This window comes from Xyrauchen texanus, chromosome 24 (assembly GCF_025860055.1).
Source record: "Xyrauchen texanus isolate HMW12.3.18 chromosome 24, RBS_HiC_50CHRs, whole genome shotgun sequence".
Lineage (NCBI taxonomy): Eukaryota > Metazoa > Chordata > Actinopteri > Cypriniformes > Catostomidae > Xyrauchen > Xyrauchen texanus.
This window is the reverse complement of record NC_068299.1, coordinates 30,947,820-30,969,212: the sequence shown is the minus strand read 5'-3', so window position 1 is coordinate 30,969,212 and position 21,393 is coordinate 30,947,820. Positions and strand designations below refer to the sequence as shown.

General features: G+C 38.5%; 1 protein-coding gene across 1 annotated transcript in view; it reads right to left on the bottom strand.

The window, feature by feature from the left end:
- Positions 1-21,393, bottom strand: part of LOC127617956 (collagen alpha-1(XIII) chain-like) — a 91,237-nt gene that overhangs the window by 13,136 nt on the left and 56,708 nt on the right. The window contains exons 21-39 of the mRNA XM_052090144.1: positions 21,129-21,164; positions 20,988-21,032; positions 20,399-20,485; positions 18,492-18,518; positions 18,332-18,367; positions 18,143-18,199; positions 17,873-17,896; positions 17,679-17,723; positions 17,466-17,510; positions 17,237-17,371; positions 16,575-16,646; positions 16,380-16,424; positions 15,856-15,906; positions 15,593-15,619; positions 15,386-15,472; positions 5,802-5,837; positions 4,547-4,600; positions 2,979-3,032; positions 2,836-2,871 (exon numbers count right to left, since the gene is read on the bottom strand). Coding sequence (XP_051946104.1) covers positions 2,836-2,871; positions 2,979-3,032; positions 4,547-4,600; positions 5,802-5,837; positions 15,386-15,472; positions 15,593-15,619; positions 15,856-15,906; positions 16,380-16,424; positions 16,575-16,646; positions 17,237-17,371; positions 17,466-17,510; positions 17,679-17,723; positions 17,873-17,896; positions 18,143-18,199; positions 18,332-18,367; positions 18,492-18,518; positions 20,399-20,485; positions 20,988-21,032; positions 21,129-21,164 — 999 coding nt within the window. The remainder of the gene's footprint in view (positions 1-2,835; positions 2,872-2,978; positions 3,033-4,546; positions 4,601-5,801; positions 5,838-15,385; positions 15,473-15,592; positions 15,620-15,855; positions 15,907-16,379; positions 16,425-16,574; positions 16,647-17,236; positions 17,372-17,465; positions 17,511-17,678; positions 17,724-17,872; positions 17,897-18,142; positions 18,200-18,331; positions 18,368-18,491; positions 18,519-20,398; positions 20,486-20,987; positions 21,033-21,128; positions 21,165-21,393) is intronic.

Below are 21,393 nucleotides of genomic sequence, written 5' to 3'. Positions count from 1 at the left end.
ATACTTTATAAACAGCATATCTATCTATCTATCTATCTATCTATCTATCTATCTATCTATCTATCTATCTATCTATCTATCTATCTATCTGTCTGTCTGTCTGTCTGTCTGTCTGTCTGTCTGTCTGTCTGTCTGTCTGTCTGTCTGTCTGTCTGTCTGTCTGTCTGTCTGTTGGATAGTTTCTATCTTATACAATGTCATTAATTTTATTTTAATTGTGGTTTAAGTGTCCAAATATTCTTTTGGTCCACTGCATATATTTATGAAAATAACAAATGCAATTCAAAGAGATTTCTTGCAATTCATCTAGCAAAATAATTTCTATTAAGAAATATAATGTTCTGCAATAGGAATGTACAGCATGTTTAAAAAAGGTGTAACGATTATGTCATCTCACAATTCGGTTAACTAAATATTATTTTCAAAAATACATACAGTATTTAATGGAAGTGCATGCTTATCCTGTTAAATACAGTCAGGTCCATAAATATTGGGACATCGACACAATTCTAATCTTTTTGGCTCTATACACCACCACAATGGATTTGAAATGAAACGAACAAGATGTGCTTTAACTGCAGACTTTCAGCTTTAATTTGAGGGTATTTACATCCAAATTAGGTGAACGGTCCCACTTTTTAAGGGACCAAAAGTAATGGGACAGATTAACAATCATAAATCAAACTTTCACTTTTTAATACTTGGTTGCAAATCCTTTGCAGTCAATTACAGCCTGAAGTCTGGAACGCATAGACATCACCAGACGCTGGGTTTCATCCCTGGTGATGCTCTGCCAGGCCTCTACTGCAACTGTCTTCAGCTCCTGCTTGTTCTTGGGGCATTTTCCCTTCAGTTTTGTCTTCAGCAAGTGAAATGCATGCTCAATCTGATTCAGGTCAGGGGATTGACTTGGCCATTGCATAACATTCCACTCCTTTCCCTTAAAAAACTCTTTGGTTGCTTTCGCAGTATGCTTCGGGTCATTGTCCATCTGTACTGTGAAGCGCCGTCCAATGAGTTCTGAAGCATTTGGCTGAATATGAGCAGATAATATTGCCCGAAACACTTCAGAATTCATCCTGCTTTTGTCAGCAGTCACATCATCAATAAATACAAGAGAACCAGTTCCATTTTCAGCCATACATGCCCACGCCATGACACTACCACCACCATGCTTCACTGATGAGGTGGTATGCTTTGGATCATGAGCAGTTCCTTTCCTTCTCCATACTCTTCTCTTCCCATCACTCTGGTACAAGTTGATCTTTGTCTCATCTGTCCATAGGATGTTGTTCCAGAACTGTGAAGGCTTTTTTAGATGTTGTTTGGCAAACTCTAATCTGGCCTTCCTGTTTTTGAGGCTCTCCAATGGGTTACATCTTGAGTTGAACCCTCTGTATTCACTCTGCTGAAGTCTTCTCTTGATTGTTGACTTTGACACACATACACCTACCTCCTGGAGAGTGTTCTTGATCTGGCCAACTGTTGGGAAGGGTGTTTTCTTCACCAGGGAAAGAATTCTTCGGTCATCCACCACAGTTGTTTTCCGTGGTCTTCCGGGTCTTTTGGTGTTGCTGAGCTCACCGGTGCGTTCTTTCTTTTTAAGAATGTTCCAAACAGTGGATTTGGCCACACCTAATTTTTTTGCTATCTCTCTGATGGGTTTGTTTTGATTTTTCAGCCTAATGATGGCTTGCTTCACTGATAGTGACAGAGCTTTGGATCTCATATTGAGAGTTGACAGCAACAGATTCCAAATGCAAATAGCACACTTGAAATGAACTCTGGACCTTTTATCTGCTCCTTGTAAATGGGATAATGAGCGAATAACACACACCTGGCCATGGAACAGCTGAGCAGCCAATTGTCCCATTACATTTGGTCCCTTAAAAAGTGGGAGGCACATATACAAACTGTTGTAATTCCTACACCGTTCACCTGATTTGGATGTAAATACCCTCAAATTAAAGCTGAAAGTCTGCAGTTAAAGCGTTTCATTTCAAATCCATTGTGGTGGTGTATAGAGCCAAAAAGATTAGAATTGTGTCAATGTCCCAATATTTATGGACCTGACTGTAATAATGAACTTGTGAAATCAAATCAGACAGGATATTTGACATTGGGATGTAATATTCCCCACTATAATTATTATAGGCCTACATAATATTCAGCATTATATATTGTAGATTAATATGGCACTATCACTAAAACTCTGAAAAAGGCGCATCTCCCACTTCTGGTTTCAGTTTTTGCAGTTTTAGCCGAACTCATCATACAACACCTGTGCCTGCTAGCCAGAAATCATATTTTACATATTTTACTTGTGTGCAATGATGCAAATTCCATTTATATGCCTGTGTTTAGCAGGCTTAGGATGTTGGCATTTTGTATAGAACAGACGCTAAAATAATAAAGAAAAAAAGTCTCATATCCACAAAGGGCATCGTCACATTTGTGAACCGCGATGTATTGTGCCATGATAAACCGTTACACCCCTAACATTTAATTAAATCTGTCATGATGAACATATCTTCATTTTCTAGCATTGAGCAGTATCATTCTAATTTCTTATACCCAGCATGCTTCTGCTCATCCAATATCAATCAAAGACAATTCAAAAATACTGTATATTAATACTTGTTTACAAATCAAAACATGTGATTTAAAAATATGCTAACATACACATAAGCTAATCAAATTTGAGCAGAATCATGCTGGTTTAGAAATATCCCCTCCATTCCTTTATTTGAAGAAAGTGGATTCATGTTATTGTCCCTTAAAGTTACAATAACATTTTGTACAAACATACACTCAAGAAGGCACTTATAATCTTACCCGGTTTCCTTTTAATCCTGCTGGTCCTACTAAACCCTGAATGGGAAAGAGACATTTTTATTTGTCTATTTTTCCTTTAAGGGAACTTATACTGGACATTGTTTGAAAATGTTTAAGTATGTTAAATGTTTTCTAGGACTTACAGGGATGCCTTGAGGCCCAGTTGGTCCTGCTACTCCCATATCTCCCTTTTCCCCCTGTAGAGTATATCAAATATAATCATTATGTTAAACTGTAATACATTGAAACTTTGTACCTTATACCAATGCATTAGCTGTTGCTAGTTTATGCATGTGAAAATAATGCAATCTAATTTGTATTGCAAATAATTGGTTGTGGATATACTTTACACACTCAAACAAATATTTTAGCCTATTTTTTAAGATGTATCCATTTAAAATTAATAACAAATTTACATCTAATTTAATTGAATAGTCTTGAAGAAAATGTAATTAATATATCTATTTTTTAAGATTTATACATTTTATTTCGTTAAAGATTAGGCAATTCAGTTAGATGGAAATGTGTTATTAAATTGAAATGGATACATCTTAAAAATAGGCTAAAATGTTTTTTTGAGTGCAGTGCCCCAAAGCATATTTAGACACTAAACCACACTTCCAATATATTTTAAGGGATAGTTCACTCAAAAATGAAAATTCTCTCATAGTTTACCCACCCTCATGCCATCCCAGATGTGTATGACTCTTTCTTCTGCAGAATAAAAATTATGCTTTTTTGAAGAATGTTTCAGATCTGTAGGTCAGTACAATGCAAGTGAATGCCAAAATTTGAAGCTCAAAAAACACAAGTCAGCGTAACAATAATTCATAATACTCCAGTGGTTAAATCCATGTCTTCAGAAGTGCTATGATAGGTGTGGGAGAGAATATGTAATATTCAAGTCCTTTTTTGCTTGAAATTCTTCTCTATGTCCAGTAGGGCGCGATATGCATTAAGAATGTGAATCACCAAAACACAAGAAGAAGAAGGTGAAAGTGAGCTGTTTCTCACCCACACCGATCATATCGATTCTGAGGACATGATTTAACCACTGGAGTCACATTCGTGAATTTTTTGCTGAATTGTGTGATTTTCTGAGCTTCAAAATTTTGCCACCTATTCACTTATTCTGATTGGTTAGCAGATGTTCCAAGGGTTTTGATTCATTTGTAATAACCAAATGGCAAAGTAGTAGTTCCAGGTTTGTAGACTATGTTACAATTGTTCATCACGGTGCCACATTCTTTCTTAATTGCTACAAATGTTCAACAGATCTTGAAAGAGCTATACAGCAGCAGTTTCTAAGAAAGATAACTGGTGTCATAAGGTGCCATTCATAACAAACTCGTTTTTGCGTCTTTGACGTTGTGGCTTGTCTCCCTATTTTGTTCCCCAGGGTTTTTTAGATACCGGTTCTGTTAAAAGCACGTCTCGTGTATCCTGTTATATTGTTGTGCTGCTTCTAGCTTTTTTCAGTATGAATGCCCCTAGGGATGCAGTTCTACAGAAAAACGTAAAAACATAATGACAAAAACATGTGGTGCATATGCTGACCATGGTCTAAGTGGACTAACTGACTGGTGTAATGGCCACTTCATAATTTGGCTGCATTACTACCTTGTCTATGCATCTAATAATTCAATGGTACATATTGACAAGTTGGTACATATTATAGTAAATATATTAAAATGGTTAAAACAACACTAACATTTTCTCCTTTTGGTCCTGCATGCCCAGTAACTCCAGCTGGTCCAATCAGACCCTTTGGACATGAACAGAGAGAGCGACATGAGTGAGCTTCAAGAAAGGGAACGGTGGTGGATGATAGGATCAGACAGGGAGAGAAACAAGTCAGTGTTAAACACCAATAGATCAACAAACTTTTCTGAGCTGAAAAAGAGCCATTTTTAAGCTCTTTTGTAATTAAGAGCACTCTCACCAAGAGGTTGAGTATCTTTAAAATCTTTTGAGACACAATCTGCTAAACATTCTACAAAAATCCAAAGTTTGTTGATTTAAAGGGAAATTAACAATCAAACAAGTAAATCTAACAGAGAAACCATCTGCCATATTCATACATTGAGTATTCATCAGAAGGCTGTTAGACATCTTGCTTTTTCGGATATCTTGCTTCTCAGCCATTTGTACAGTATACTGTAACCATTGTTCATGCAGCTGCATCCCTTCATGCTCTCTCCTGGCATGACATTATAAGGTCAAAGCTTGAATGTAGCTCTTTTGCTCAAAGTCAACAGAGGCCAGCCATGTTTAAATGTATATAGAGGTATAGAGGGCTGTGACAGTATGAAATGAGAAGAGATTATTCACTTTGGTACAGCCCTCTGCTGGGGGAAAAGAAGCTTAAACCGGTCTAAAGTGGTTACTGGTCTTTCTGTTCAGCTGGTTTAGCTTGTCGGCTATCTGTTCTTCTAGTCTGACCAGTTGACCAGTGCCCAAAAACCCTCTAAAACCATCAAAACAGACTAGTGTAACCAGCTTGGCCAGGCTGAGAGAAGAGCAAACCACCTTGGGCTGGTTTAAGCTGTTTATTTTTTTTAACAGGGCACTAAGTGTATACTTTTCAAAGAGACAGAAAGCGTTTTTGGGAGAGAGAAATGTTTATAAGCGTTTGGGCATGCTTCCCTTTTAGTCCCTTGCGTGTTGACGAGTTGAGAAATGAACTGAGGGGCGGTACCTTTGAAAATAGCAAGAGGCAACAGCCAAAATAGGCCTAGGGACCAAGTTCATATCAAAGTCATGCCGATACAACCTCAACAAGGATCTAAACAAGTCCTTGACCATGAGACATTAGAGAAACAGATCCAGTAATGCAACAAGCAAGCAACAGTTCAAGCAGCAGAAAGATAGAAAGAGAAAAGCAAGCAGCTTCTGGAGGGGTAACAAAGAGGGGTGGATGGAAACAGAGAAGGGGGGATGATGATAATGGGTCTTGCGCCACTCACCACTGGACCAGGCCTGCCGTCTAAACCATGAGCCCCTGGACAGTGTGTAAATAGTTAGAGAGAAAGAGGAGAGATGGAGGTGGTGGTGGGGGAGGAGGAGGGAGGAGAGGGGTGGGTGAGTGAAGCAGTGACTCGTGTGCCACATAAAAACAACACTAGTTTTGATGGAGGGGTGATGGGTTGAAGATGATGTGTGAGAGACTGACAGTAACTCCTTTATAAGTTTCCTTTTGCTTGCTACTGTCCCAGTGTTGCCCGTGTGGCCGCTAGTAGTGAACCAGTGAATTACTTGTTCTGAATATAGCGTGCTTTTTCCCTTTCAGCTCTATGGATGTTGATATGTATATGGTATATCTGAGATAGCCTAATGTGTTGAAAAATAGCAATTAATTATTTTTCAGAGCTACCTGTATATGCTTGGGTTAAACATATACTTAATACTTACATAATTACTAAAAATTCAAACAATACCAAAATTATCAATAGAATTTTCTTTTATTTATTTAAATGATCTCATCAAAAAATATTTGTATCTATGACCATTTTATCCATTATTTTTATTTCTATGCTACAAAAATATTATTATAAAATTAATTATGAAATACAAATATTATAAAAAGAATATTTAAAATATAAAATATTTCATCCTATTTTTATTATTTACACATTAAATTTCATAACAAAATTCCATCAAATTGAATTATGTAATGTTAAACAAAATTAAATGATTAAAAATGTAAATATTTATTTGATTAAAGATTACTCAAATCAATTTGATGGAATTTTTGTAATGAAATTACATTGTGTAAATCTTAAAATTATTTTATGTATGTATTTCACATTGGTAGATTAACTATCAAAATCAATTGTGAGTCAGTTCTCCTGTGTGCTTCATGTGATCTTAAAATCAGATTATGACTCCATTTCTGTTAGGATGGCAGCTGTCTCTGTAGGCAGTAGAAAATAAAGCAGCTTACCAGGTTTTGAAACAGAGTCGGTATTGTCAAGGTAACATAACCTTTACATAAAAATAAAAAATAAAATCTTGACATTTGGGAAATTTACAGTTATACATAAATAAATAAATGCTATATATTGTTCTGGAAAATAAAAGGAGTTACTGTGCCATTGATTATGTGACCAGAACAAGTTTATCAATGACTCTGACACCATAGATATACACCAGAAGTCAGGAAAAGACCCCTGAAACAATAACAATAACACAATCTAAAGCATGCCATTTAACAGAGCAGACATTAAATACTTTATAAACAACTGCATAGAGTATTTTGAAATAATAACATCATCCAATCATAGCTAAAGAGGAATGAAAGCCAGTTACGGTCACCGGAAACCATCATGAAACGGTAATCTATTAAAATGTGTATAAAACAATGTAACAACTAAGATATTACATTATGGCACTTGTATATATTTGCCATGAATGCAAAATGTGTACATCCACTGATTCATGAAATGTGATGACACATAAGCCATGAACCATGATGAAACCAAAGACACATGAAAGAGCAGCACATTGATATTTGTATGAAGGGGCGCTAAAGCACAAACCTTACACAAAACATGCTTTTCCCACTAATGTTGAACTCAAAGGAAAGACAAAAATGTCACGGGTTACTTAACTGTAACACCTATTCCCTGATACGGAACGAGATGCTGCGCTGATTTAGCACTTTGGGAACAACTTTAGGTGTGACCAGCTGTGAATATGTGAGCCCGTCAGGGAGGCGTCTGTCGTTAGCAACCTGCGACAGTAAGACGCACCTAGAGTCAAGTCAAGTCAAGTCAATTTTATTTGTATAGCACCTTTCACAACACACATCGTTTCAAAGCAGCTTTACAGAATATCAGCATTAACAGACGATAAAAACTGTAATGTCTATAAAGTCGATTAATCATCATTGTGTAATTTAGATAAAATACGATTTTTAATAGTGTTTAAAAATAATTAAATGATAGTTGTATTAATAACCCCAGTGAGCAAGCTGTAGGCGACTGTGGCAAGGAACACAAAACTCCATAAGATGTAGATTAATGGAGAAAAATAACCTTGGGAGAAACCAGACTCACTGTGGGGGCCAGTTCCCTCTGGCTAACATTATGAATGAAATGTAAATATTAATTATGTATAGGTAAAATCATGGTTTAAAATTATTAAACTAAGTGTTAAGGGTCAGTGATTAAACATCGATTGTGTTTGAACTGTAAGATTAATGACCAAAGTCTTTGAAGTCCATCTTGATTAATTGCAGAAGTTCACATAGATGCAAATGTCCTTGTTAATTGGCTGATGAAGGCTTTTGTTGGCAATAGTTAGTCTAAGCATTTCATTTCAAGATCGTAGTCCATAAATAGACCGAGGTGATGCATGTTGGAGTTGGCATCATTTCATCCTCTGAAGTCCGTCATAATAGATTGAAATGATGTTTGGCTGGCACCGGCTGCATTTAGTCATCATCATTCTGCGACATGTAGCAGTGGAGTCCAACATGAAGCAGGAATGGTGCTGGATCCAGCCGGTTCTGGTGACCTCAGGATAGGAGTCCCGAGGTTGAGACAGGGAAACAAATAAAAAGATGTAAGCGTAGATGCCATTTCATTTATTGCAGAGTTCGAGATCATGCTCAGTGTTTCTGGTTTCTGGTTCCGGCAGACCCAACTAAAGCAGCCTAATTGTGGGTTGGAGGATAAATTAGGTGTATGCCTGGCTAAATAGATGAGTCTTTAGTCTAGACTTAAACTGAGAGAGTGTGTCTGCATCTCGAACAGTGTTTGGGAGACTATTCCATAGTTTAGGAGACAAATATGAAAAGGATCTTCCTCCTTTAGTGGATTTTGATATTCTAGGAACTATTAATAGGCCAGAATTTTGCGATCTTAATGAACGTGTTGGAATATAGCATGGTAGAAGATCACTTAAGTACTGTGGAGCTAGACCATTCAAAGCATTGTACGTAGTTAACAGAATTTAAAATTCAATACGGAATTTAACAGGTAGCCAATGTAACGATGATAAAATGGGGCTAATATGATCATATTTCTTGGTTCTCGTCAGCACTCTGGCTGCTGCAGTTTGAACCAATTGAAGTTTATTTATTGATCTTGCTGGACATCCTCCCAGTAATGCATTACAATAATCTAGTCTTGAGGTCATGAACGCATGAATTAGTTTTTCGGCATCAGCAACCGAGAGCATATGCCTTAATTTAGCAATATTTCTTAGGTGGAAGAATGCTGTTCTACAAACATTTGTAATTTGATTTTCAAAGGACAGATTGGTATCAAATATAACACCTAAGTTCTTCGCTGTTGAAGATGATGTAACAGTACATCCATCTAGAGTCAAATTATATTTTAGTGGCTTATTTTTAGAGTTTTTTGGTCCAATAATTAGAACCTCTGTTTTGTCAGAATTAAGTAGAAGGAAATTTCTGGCCATCCAATCTTTTATTTCATTGACACACTCTGCTAATTTTGAGAATTGTGAAATCTCATCAGGTTTTGAAGAAATATAAAGTTGTGTATCGTCAGCATAGCAGTGGAAACTTATTCCACGATTCCTGATAATATCTCCCAGGGGAAGCATATACATGGAGAAAAGCAGAGGCCCTAAAACTGATCCCTGTGGCACTCCATATTTTACTTTTTTTGGTTTGACAATTCCTCATTTACATAGACAAAGTGGTAGCGGTCTGCTAAATATGACCTAAACCATGCTAATGCTACTCCACAAATTCCAACATAATTCTCCAGCCTATTCAAGAGAATGTCGTGATCTATCATGTTGAATGCAGCACTAAGATCTAAAAGCACTAGAAGAGAAATGCAGCTGCGATCAGATGATAAGAGCAAGTCATTTGTAACTCTGATAAGTGCAGTCTCTGTACTGTGATGAGGCCTAAATCCAGATTGAAATTCTTCATATATACTATTTCTCTGTAGAAATGAACATATTTGGGAGGATACTACCTTTTCTACTATTTTTTACATAAACGGGAGATTTGAAATCGGTCTATAATTAGCAAGTTCTCCAGGATCAAGTTGTGGCTTCTTAATTAGCGGTTTGATAATTGCCATTTTAAAGTTTCTTGGGACATGTCCTAAGCATAGCGAGGAGTTAATGATATTAAGAAGAGGTTCTGATATTACAGGAGATACCTCTTTTAAGAGCTTAGTTGGTATAGGATCTAACAAACAAGTTGTGGCTTTTGATGTTTCGATAAGTTTTGTTAGCTCTTCAAGACCTATGATAGCGAAGGATTGAAGTTGCACATGAGGGAAATTATTCGACACTGTTTTCTGAGGTGCTATGACAGATGATTGCATAATTCCAATTTTATTTCTGGTTATTTCAATTTTATTTGTAAAGAAATTCATGAAGTCATTACTCTTGAGCTGTGACATAATATCTGGTTCGGTTGAGGCTTTATTCCTAACCAATTTAGCCACAGTACTGAATAAACATCTACGATTGTTGTGGTTATTTTCTATGAGTTTACTAAAATATGCTGACCTGGCAGCTTTGAATGCGTGTTTGTAGCTACAGACACTATCCTTCCATGCACCCTGAAATACTTCTAATTTTGTATTTTTCCACATGCGCTCCATTTTCCGAGCTGCTCTCTTGAGAGCATGAGTGTGATCATTGTACCATGGTGCAGGGCTTATTTCTTTAATTTTCTTTAATCGAAGTGGGGCTGAAAACATCAAGGGTGCTAGAGAAGACTGCATTTAAATGTTTTGTTATTTCATCAAGTTCTTCTGGGCTTTGGGGTTTATTGAGTATATGAGATAGATCTGGAAGAGTATTAGTGAAGCTATCTTTAGTGGTCGAAAGAATAGTTCTACCTGAACGATAGCGTGGTGTAGATTGAGTAACATTAGCTGATTGCAGCATGCAAGAGACGAGGTAATGATCCGAGATGTCATCGCTCTGCTGCAGAATTTCTATATTATCAACATCAAATCCATATGAAAGAATTAAATCTAGCGTATGATTATGGCGATGAGTTGGTCCTGTTACATTTTGTCTGACTCCAAGAGAGTTGAGAATATCGATAAATGCTAATCCCAATGTATCATTTTCATTATCTATGTGAATGTTGAAGTCACCAACAATTAAGGCTCTATCTACAGTAACTACAAGATCTGATAAAAATTCACTAAGGAAATCTGAATAAGGCCCGGGTGATCTATACACTGTAGCAAGGGTAAAGGACGACAGAGATTTTTTATTTATATTTGTATTTGACGGTGTCACATTAAGCATTATTAGTTCAAAAGACTTACATTTATATCCTGTCCTCTGAGTAACACCAAAAACTTCACTGTAAATTGTAGCAACACCTCCTCCTCGACCATTCAGACGAGGCTCATGTTTATAACAATAACCTGGGGGAGTAGATTCATTTAAACTAATATATTCATCCGGTTTAAGCCAGGTTTCAGTCAAACAGAGCGCATCCAATCTATGATCTGTAATCATTTCATTGACAATTAGTGCTTTGGTAGAAAGAGATCTAATGTTTAGTAGCCCTATTTTTATATAATGTGTATTTTTAATTTGTTTGTTTTGTTCAAGTTTGACCTTAATCAAATTTTTTCTAAATGATTTAGTGAGGGTATTGTGTTTCGTAGTTCGTGGAACAGACACAGTCTCTATGAGATATCTAGGTGATACAGTCTCTATGTGTTGTAGTTTATGTGACCTGTGTGACGTCTCAAGGCAGCTAGCAGACGTTCGGATTAACCAATTTGTCTGCTTCCTGACCTGGGCCCCATTTAGTCAATTAATATCATTATTAAGTCTATGAGCCAAATTACTAGAGAGGAGAGCGGCACCTTCCCTGGAGGGATGGAGTCCGTCTCTCTTTAGCAGGTCAGGTCTACCCCAAAAACTTTTCCAATTGTCTATAAATCCTATTTTATTCTGCAAACACCACTCAGACATCCAGCCATTCAGTGACACTAATCTACTATAAACCTCGTCACCACGACGAGCAGGGAGGGACCAGAGCATATTACAGTGTCTGACATCGTTTTTGCAAATTTGCACCCCTCTTTAACATTATCTTTAGTGATCTCCGACTGGCTGAGCCGGACATCGTTAGTGCCGACATGGATAACAATTTTAGAAAATCTACGTTTAGCATTAGCCAGCACTTGTAAATTTGATTTGATGTCAGACGCTCTGGCCCCCGAAATGCAATTAACAATAGTGGCTGGAGTCTCTATTTCCACGTTCCTTACAATAGAATCACCGATAACAAGGGCTCTTTCAATATGATTCTCAGTGGGTGTATCACTGAGTGGGGAGAATTTATTGGAAACCCTAACAGGAGCGGGAGAGTGGTGTCTCTTTGCTGAACGAGTATGCCGCCGAGACGTCACCCAAATGCCCTGCTGCAGGGGCTCTATAGCCGGAACCAAAGTGTGTGTGTTGCTCTCTGTACTGCCCGCATCCGAAACAGTATCTACCGGCTTCTCTTTCTCACTGACATCTACTAGCGTTCGGATGCGAGTCTCTAACTCATTAACCTTCTCCGTCAGCCTGACTAATTCCTTACATTTATCACAAGTGAATCCCTCACTGCTGACGGAGGAGGCTATTTTAAACATGTGACATGCAATGCATGAACAAATAACATGAGCCGATGCCATGACTTACCGCAAATTGTTCGTTGTTCCTGAGCGGTGAGTGTTTTGAGGTTGATTTGAATCCCTCAAAAAATTGTTTGTTGTTGGTGGTGGTTGTTCTTGGTAAGCGGTGCTTTGAGATCGATGCAATAATCTGTGTACCGCAGAGGAGAAAAAACGGGTGCGCGCTGAAAAAATACACGCAGTTTAATCGCGATAAAAATAGAACGCAGATACAGGTGGAATATGCGCGCAGTTGAATCCCGATAAGAGAATAATACGGGAAGACCTGATGCGTGCTTAAAAATGGCAGATGTTTAAGGATTAAAGGCTACAAACACAGACTCTAGCTAGGTGTCAGCATCAACCGGTAAAATACACGCAGATGAAACGGGAGAAAAAGCGGAAGAATCTGAAACGCGGTAAAATGACAAAGGATATAACTATGAACGACGCGGTAAAATGACAAAGGATATAACTATGAACGATGACTATAATCTCTGAATTAGATTATAGTAGAGTGGGACCCAAAGTGAGGAACCGGGGTCTGAATCACATAGAAAGGGTACGTACCATGTGGTGCAAAACAATTATCAGCCTAGGGGATTGGCCCTTGGTTGAAATCCCATGGCTTTGAGCCACAACTGAAACAGTCTCATGTGCAAAAAGGCCCAAAGGGATCACCGAGGATGCAGTTGCCATGAGACCTAGTAGTAGTTGATACTGATGAACAGTGCAAACTTGGACTAGCCTAACTTTGCTCAGGGTGTTCTGAATGGACTCGATTCGAGTGGGAGACAATTGTGCCTGCATTGTGATCGAATTCCATATGAACCCCAGATAGGTCGTTTTCTGAGTGGGAGAGAGGATGCTTTTTTTGGAGTTGAGCCTCAACCCCAGAGAAACCAGATGAGCTGAGATGATTTTCCTGTGCTGTAATGCCAGTTCTTGTGACTGTGCTAGTGTCAGCCAGTCCTCTATGTAATTCAGAATGCGGATGCCCCGGAGTCTCTAAGAAGCCAGTGCTGCATCCATGCGGGGTGATAAAGCTAGACCGAATGGAAGAACCCGATATTGGAAAGCCTCACCCCCGAAAGCGAACCTCAGGAACTTCCTGTGTGTGGCAGACACGTCCATTAGATCGACCGTGACCAACCAATCACGATGTTGGATTTGAGACATGACCATCTTGACAGTTAGCATCTTGAACTTGAATGCCCTCGGAGCAATTCAATCCTCGAAGTTCTAAAATAACCCTTCTTGGGAACCAGGAAGTATCAGCTGTAGTAACCTGACTCTCTCTCTGGAAGGGGAACATGTTCTATGGCCCCTTTGACCAAGAGATTTTGCCGTTCTTTCCACAGTAGACATGCTTGTCCCACTTACACGGTAGTGGGAACCACGCTGTTGAAATGCGGAGGACAGTGAACAATTTGAATTCTGTAGACTTTTTCTACTGTTCTTAGGACCCACATAGAAACGCCTGGCAGTAGTTTTCACACTGCCAGGTTCTCTGAGATGGGTATCGATTCTGACACTTTCTGTTGAGGGAATGTCGAGTGTCTTGTGTCCTGGACTACGGCAGAAAGCAACAGAACACCCAACATTTAGCTGGAGACAGCTAACTCCCAAAACACCAGAGGCAGCAGGAATGGAGTGGCTTCGTGGGGTATCGGAAGGGTACAGGTGGATTTTTCATGCGACCCGTCCCAAGGGGGTCTACCCCCACAAGGCTGGGCGCAAAACCATCAGGGTTTTTTCTTTTTAGAAATAATTGCCCTGAGGTCTTGCTTTGGGGGCTGCTGAGGGCGATGAACTGGCCCCCAGTTTTTACGAGGGGGAGAACGATTCGCCACACTTTGTTTTTGAGCCTCCCATCTAGAAGGACCGGGGCGGGGCTGGGTGGCTGATGGCCCCTCCCCCTGAGTGCGGCGAGGAATGAATTGCCCGAAGGCTTCCTCGTGGCTTTTTGCCTCCTGGAACCTGGTGATAACGACATTCATAGCATCACCAAATAAGCCAGAAATCGAAACCGGGGCATCGAGTAGTCTAACTGTAGCCTGGCCACAGCCCAAGTAACCACTTTGAGTAATTCCTCAGCCGCTTTATTATTGTGCGTGGAATGTTCAGAGGTTCAGCATCCCCCTCGTTAACCGAAGAGGAGCCGAAGCGCACTTCAGGCTTACGAGAAGGATCAGCTGGATCTGGGGAGAGAGCGAGCGATAGGGACGGACCCGTCTCTCACACCTCAGCCAGATCTATGCGAGAGCCCCACGATGAAAGAGTGGGCGCTGGCTCTTGGAAGCGAGATGAGTGCGAATCATTTTGACTTTAAAAAGATCGCAATGGTCGCACCTGCTCCGTCCCAGGCAAGAGCAGCATGCTCACACAAAACAAAACTGTGTATGTCTGTTTCAGCCATAGAGTGTAAACATGGGAACACACACCGCTTGCTTTGTTTATCAATCATTCTTTTTCTTTTTTTTTTTAAAGAAAAGAGAAAGGTTTCTGCACACTGCCTAACAATTCTAACTCCTAACAGAGGAAAGTAGAAAGTTCTGACAGTCAAGAAGCACAACACACAGAATGATCTGAAGACAAAAGATCTGACGATGCACCTGTGACGCATCTATTTATAGCCCTGCTACAGGTGCATCCAATGATGTCACCAGCAGAGGCTATAAATTCTGGTAAATTTCATTGATGTTTTGCACACACCTAAAGTTGTTCCCAAAGCACTAAATCAGCGCAGCATCAAAGTGTAGTTTTTTGACAGGGAACATCATAGATCAGTTGTGACAAGGTTTTATAGCAATTACTTTTGAATTTGAAAGATTTATATTTCTGTTTAATGGGCTTTGTGCTTGCTAAACTATGCCAGTAAATGCAGTGCATTTTGAAGTATGAAATGCTAGAAATGTACTTACAGGGAGTCCAAGATGACCTCTGACTCCTTTGTCTCCTTTCTGTCCAGGTGATCCATTCTCTCCTCTCAGGCCTAGTCCTGTCTCACCCTGACACAGAAAGAACATATACGATTGAATGCATTTAATGTTGCTTAACATATTGAATGGGAAAGACTTAATACATTGACCTTTAAGTCAATAATCACTGTTATACTAAAGGGCACTTACCTTTGGCCCTGACAAACCTGGAGGTCCCTGATAAGTGAAAAATTAAAATAAAAAACGAATATGAAAAAATAAGCATCAAAATCAGCGATTAGCTCCAATAGATAATGCCATAATTAAATGCCAAAAAAGGCCCAATGCCAAATATTGCACAAGGTAAGTTCCTAAAGCAGAGATGGTCTATAAATATTTAGGGCATAGAAAAGAAGATCATTTAAATTAACTGACATTATAAGTCTTGTATATGGAGTAGACATTGCCCTCACCATTGGCCCAACTGGCCCTGCAGGCCCTGGAGGTCCAACAGGCCCGTAGACCTAGGAAAAAGTACATAAGAGAAAAGCCATGACATATTAAAAATGAAACTTTTCAAACATTGCCAAAAATTCAAGACTTTGGGCTGGGGATGCGGGATGGGTTGGGTTGGGTGGTTTGGTTAGTACCGGGGCATCTATATACAGTATACCATGATGTTGCAAACTATTTATACATTGTGTTATTATTGATTGTACTGTCTTTCATTTATGCTGATTTTAACTGTAATACATTGATAATTACTATATTGCCGGAGAGAGAATCTAATGAGAATCATCATTGATTGCATAACTGATGCTTAATTGTACTGACAATAATATAAAATTGCAAAAATAAATACAATAAAATATAATGGTCCTAAATTGCCTTTATTTTATTTATGGAAAACATAACTTTTTATTTCTTTACATTTTGGGGTAAAAATTTGACCGGAACATATTTTATTTGGTGAAAAAATAAAAAGTGTGGAACATACCAGCTCTGCTTTATCTCCCTTCTCGCCAGGGTCACCTTTCTGACCCTGAAGTTATAAAAAAAACAAAAAGAAGAGGAAAACTTAACTTTACCATTCATTCAATGAAATCAACATGGCATTAATGAAACACATTCTACCCAAAGTCATGTGATGCCATTTTTATTCATCTATGTTAGGAGGGGCACCATTGCGTACCATTGGGCCTGGCAATCCAATGGGGCCAGTGGGCCCTGAAATCCCCTTTTCTCCAGTAGGGCCATCTAAACCCTACAGAATGAAGAAGGAATGGGGAGATTAAGTAGGTGGTAAAGTAAATTGTGGGGACGGGTTTGACAGCAACATCACCTGACAGCCTTGAAAACAAGCTTCACAAGAGACCGTGGAGCTCAGAATTCAAAATGTAGGATTAACGATTAGTAAAGTGTAAGCTCTTAAGAACGCAATGCTGCCCAACCAACACAAACTCTTACCAACTTAAAGCACTTAGGATGCTGCCAATTATTCAAACAACAATGACCTTGTTTACACGAATATCATTTTCTGATTAAGATCTGCTATCTATTCTGGTTAAGCATTATTCTGAAAAACAAAAAACAAACAAACAAACAAAACCTTTACATGCTACACAGCTATTGGAATATTACTCTAAGCTATTCAGCTATTCTCCTCTGGAAATACAAGAGATGAGTGCTATTACTATTTATTATAATGTATTTTTAGTCATTTTAAATTTAATAAAGTCTAATTAAATAAACTCATAAATTAGCATACTAGAGTGTGTAACGACAAATCAGGTGTTGTCAAACAGTCCTTTTTGCAGTTACAGTTTCAATGGGAAAGCTGACATTGTCACTCACAGGTGATCCAGAGGGGCCCATATCACCCTTGTCTCCTTTTGGCCCAGGAAAGCCCATGACTCCTCCCTCTCCTCGTGGTCCCTCTGGTCCGGAAGGGCCAATGAGCCCTTGCTCCCCAGGCTTTCCTCTTGGACCCTTAGAAGCAAGCAGGTATAATCACTTAAGCATCATAAAAGTTTCACCTTTGTGTAAATACAACAATGCTAAGTCAATGTTAATGAATGTTCACCTTTTCCCCATCAACACCAGGGGGACCTGGAAGTCCGACATCACCCTGACAAAAAAAGAGATGTTTTCAAGAAAATGAACAGGGAAGTGCCTTGCAATTATGCTTTCAATATTATGAGGGCAGGGGCATCCTGCACACCAGTGGTAGTATAGTATAAGTTGTTATGTAAATCAGGGAGATAAAATAGAAGAATCAGTGAGGGTGGTCAGCTACCTTCAAGCCTGGAGTCCCAGGAGGTCCAGGCAGACCAGGAGGGCCCTAAAATAACAAGATTAGATGTTAAAATAAACATTGAAAGATATCTGTTTGTGTGGCACGTAAGTCTTCAAACAAAATGTTAGTGTTTATTTAAGATAGCTTCCGATATGCTGAAGATACAGGCTAATGGCCAATGCAGCGACACTTACCATTGAATGCACATTCCGAATATCCTGAAAAACAAAATGTAATTAGATCCTTCACACATGACAATAGAAGCTACAAAAACTTGTACAACAATTAGACAGATAAGATAATTACTTTCTTCACATATTACAATTAATAGAAGCAAATGTATAAATCAATGGGCTGAGAAGTCAATTAGTTCCTTCACATATGTCAAAAGAAGCTAAATAAAAACAATGAGGCTGAAAAGTTAATATAAATTCTTAGATTCTTAGATGTTAATGAAGACATACATTCTCATTATTGTTGATTAAAGCTTTTCCTGGTTCCCCTGTTGGACCTGGTGGACCCTGTTGAGTGATTGGGAAACAGTCAACATACAGTATACAATACTACACTGATTAACAAATCTAATGACATGGTTTACAGCATGAATGCGACTAGAGTATTAATGACTTAACATATGCATGGCCTCTACTCACCCTTGGTCCAGATGGGCCTTCCTGACCTGCTACACCCTGCAGGGCAGAAAACATGATTTGCTAAATTCTTCTTTAATGAGATGTAACAATCCAATATATGCATTTCTAGCGTTGCAATAAACAAGCACTCAGTTTGGATAATATCAATACAATTACCCACCTTTATGCCTTGATCACCCTGATCACCCTATGAAAAGAATGCAAGAATGAAAACTGATATCTTGTACTAATTGATTTTCATGAAAACATGCAATAAGTAATCCAAAGTAATCAGATTAGATTTTCACTAAAAAGTGTGATTTTGTTACTGATTACAACTATAGTAATGTAATTTGTAATCAGTACCAGATTACATTTCAGATGAAATCCACTTACTCAACTCTGGATGTACTGTAGAGTAGCCCCAAAAAGTAACTGTACACTTAGGCCACACTTAAAAATGTGTGAATGCCATTACACTAGACTAAGCCCCTGTTTACACCTGGTTTTGGGTGATCGGATGTGGTCAGTGGTAAATACAGGTCTAAATGGGGTCTAAAACGTTTTATTGGATCACAAATACCACATATGAACATGGTCAAAAACACATGTGACCACATTGCATTTGGGGTGTAAGCGCTAATCTGTATGCATCCTGGCAGCAAAGAAGTGCCACCCCTCACTTGTCAATCGAACGCTGCGCTAAAACAAGTGTTTAAACATTGTAGATTACGTGCGGCTGTAAAAGGAAATAATCATCCAAATGGAACATTTTAAAAAGCGAATACATACAAAAGCAAGATCTTGGATCTTCTTCAGTATGTCTGAAATCAACATGAACGGACGCTTATGACAGGAACGAACATCTGAAGCCACTTTAATAAGGTACTCCACTAAAATAATAGAATTCTGCTCAAAATGTTGCATTTGTGCTTCCGTAGTTAAAATTTCAGCTGCATCTGGGAGAAACAGCAAGCTGGTTCTTTTGCGCTTTGTCTTTTTTGACTTTATTGAGGTTTATTATTACGCAGTAACACACTGACAAAGTAATTGATGTATGTCGTCATGAAATCAGAGACACCCCATTTGAATTCTAAACACAAGTTGTCACCGTATAGATACATTTAAGCAATCAGATGTAAACAGTGATGTATCTGGTCTGACCACATGTGATCGGATCACCTGAGACGCATCTTAAAACCAGGGGTAAACAAGGTCTTAAAAGTGCACTCAGAAATTCTTTCCCCATTAAAACATTTTTACTCCTAAAGGAATGGATTGTAATTTTGAAACATATGTATAAAATCATGACAACTCACATGACATGAAGACTCATCAGATTTCAGTAACCTTATAAAAGCTGTTTTATTGTACATGTGGCAGGGGCCATGGGGGCTGCCATTTTACAATCACATGACTAGCTGAATATTACTTGCTTAATCTCAGTAACCATCTTGCTTTTGGACACTTTCACTCTTGGATTAAATGAATCATGGCTGAATGTGAAAAGTGCATTTTTACAATGGCATCAGTAAATTAAACAATAGATTTTGAATGATACTACATCCGGGCCACTAATGGTCACTGCATGACCAAGATGACACAAACAAATAGTTAATGAGTGCAACTTTAATAACACAATATCCAACATTTTCATTATGCAAACAACATTTGGTAACACTTTATTTCACATTGTCCATATAAAACATACTGCATGTTACTATTATTAATTACTGTAGTAATAAAATTAACAATATGTTAGTAGCACTTAAAAATAATTACAGCAAATACATGAAGTTTATTAGTATTACTCAGTAATTACCTATGAAAATACAAAGTAACACAAACACTGCAAAATAAAGTGTGACCCAACATTTAAATGAACATTGTAGGAGAAAAAGTTTACAGATGCAACTTGTTTTTAATATTTTATTATCTGTGAGTTTTTTTGTATATTTTTAAGTGTCCAAACAGTACGTGGGGGCACTCTATTTCACAAGCAGCAATTCAGGAGTACTTGAATTACAGTATGTCTATGGCCATTAAGAGACATTTAGAGCCACTAGGAGGAGAGTATGGAGCAGGTACCTTGGGTCCAGATTGTCCTGGTAATCCTGGGGCACCTGGTTCTCCTTTAACACCATTTCCTGCAGCACTGGGCTCACCTTTCTCTCCCTACCAATAAATAAAGACCTAGGAGTTAACCATGAGACAAAAAATTCAACGATTCAAGATGCAGCTAAATACTGTATAATGACAGACTGCAAAAAAAGTCTGGTGTCAGCATCATGTTACCACTTTCAATTAGTGAATCAGCAATGGTACTTAAATACAGGGAACAAGCATAAGTTAAACACCAAGTAATATCTAGAAAGTTGCAATGACACACACACACACACACACACACACACACACACACACACACACACACACACACACACACACACACACACACACACACACAAAATCAGCTGTCTAATCTCTATTTAGTGCAGACAGTCAGGTTACCAATTCACTAAATTCTTTTGGACATGCATGTGTAGTTCAATTCAAATATAAGTATTGTCAAACTGGCTTTTTTTTGTGAAATCACAAATAGAGCGTCAACACCACAAATCATATGTAAAAACTGTGCTGAACATGCGAGACACACCCACAGTATTCATTCAGGGTGTACCTTGTAGCCCCGCTTTCCAGGTATACCAGAAATACCTGCCTGACCCTTTACAGTATAGACAGGAAAGGCACCGTTATATTTTTTAGAATTTCATATGAGCAAATGTGATGAAAACCCAACCAGACCAATCCATGCGTTTACCTTTCGTCCAGGGGCGCCTGGAAAACCAGGCTCACCCTGAGTGTAAAATTTCAACAGCAGTGAGGAAAAACAGAGAGAAAGAGAAGAGAAAAACAATGAGAATAGGCCTAAACATGTCCTACAGTGCTGACCTTTGAAAATCAACACAGGATACAACATTGTACATTTCGCCTGATAAAGTACTTTGGTACATCTCACCAGTTGTTCTTCATTTGAACTGAAGATTTTTTCAGTAATTATTCAGAGTTCACAGTTAGGCAACACA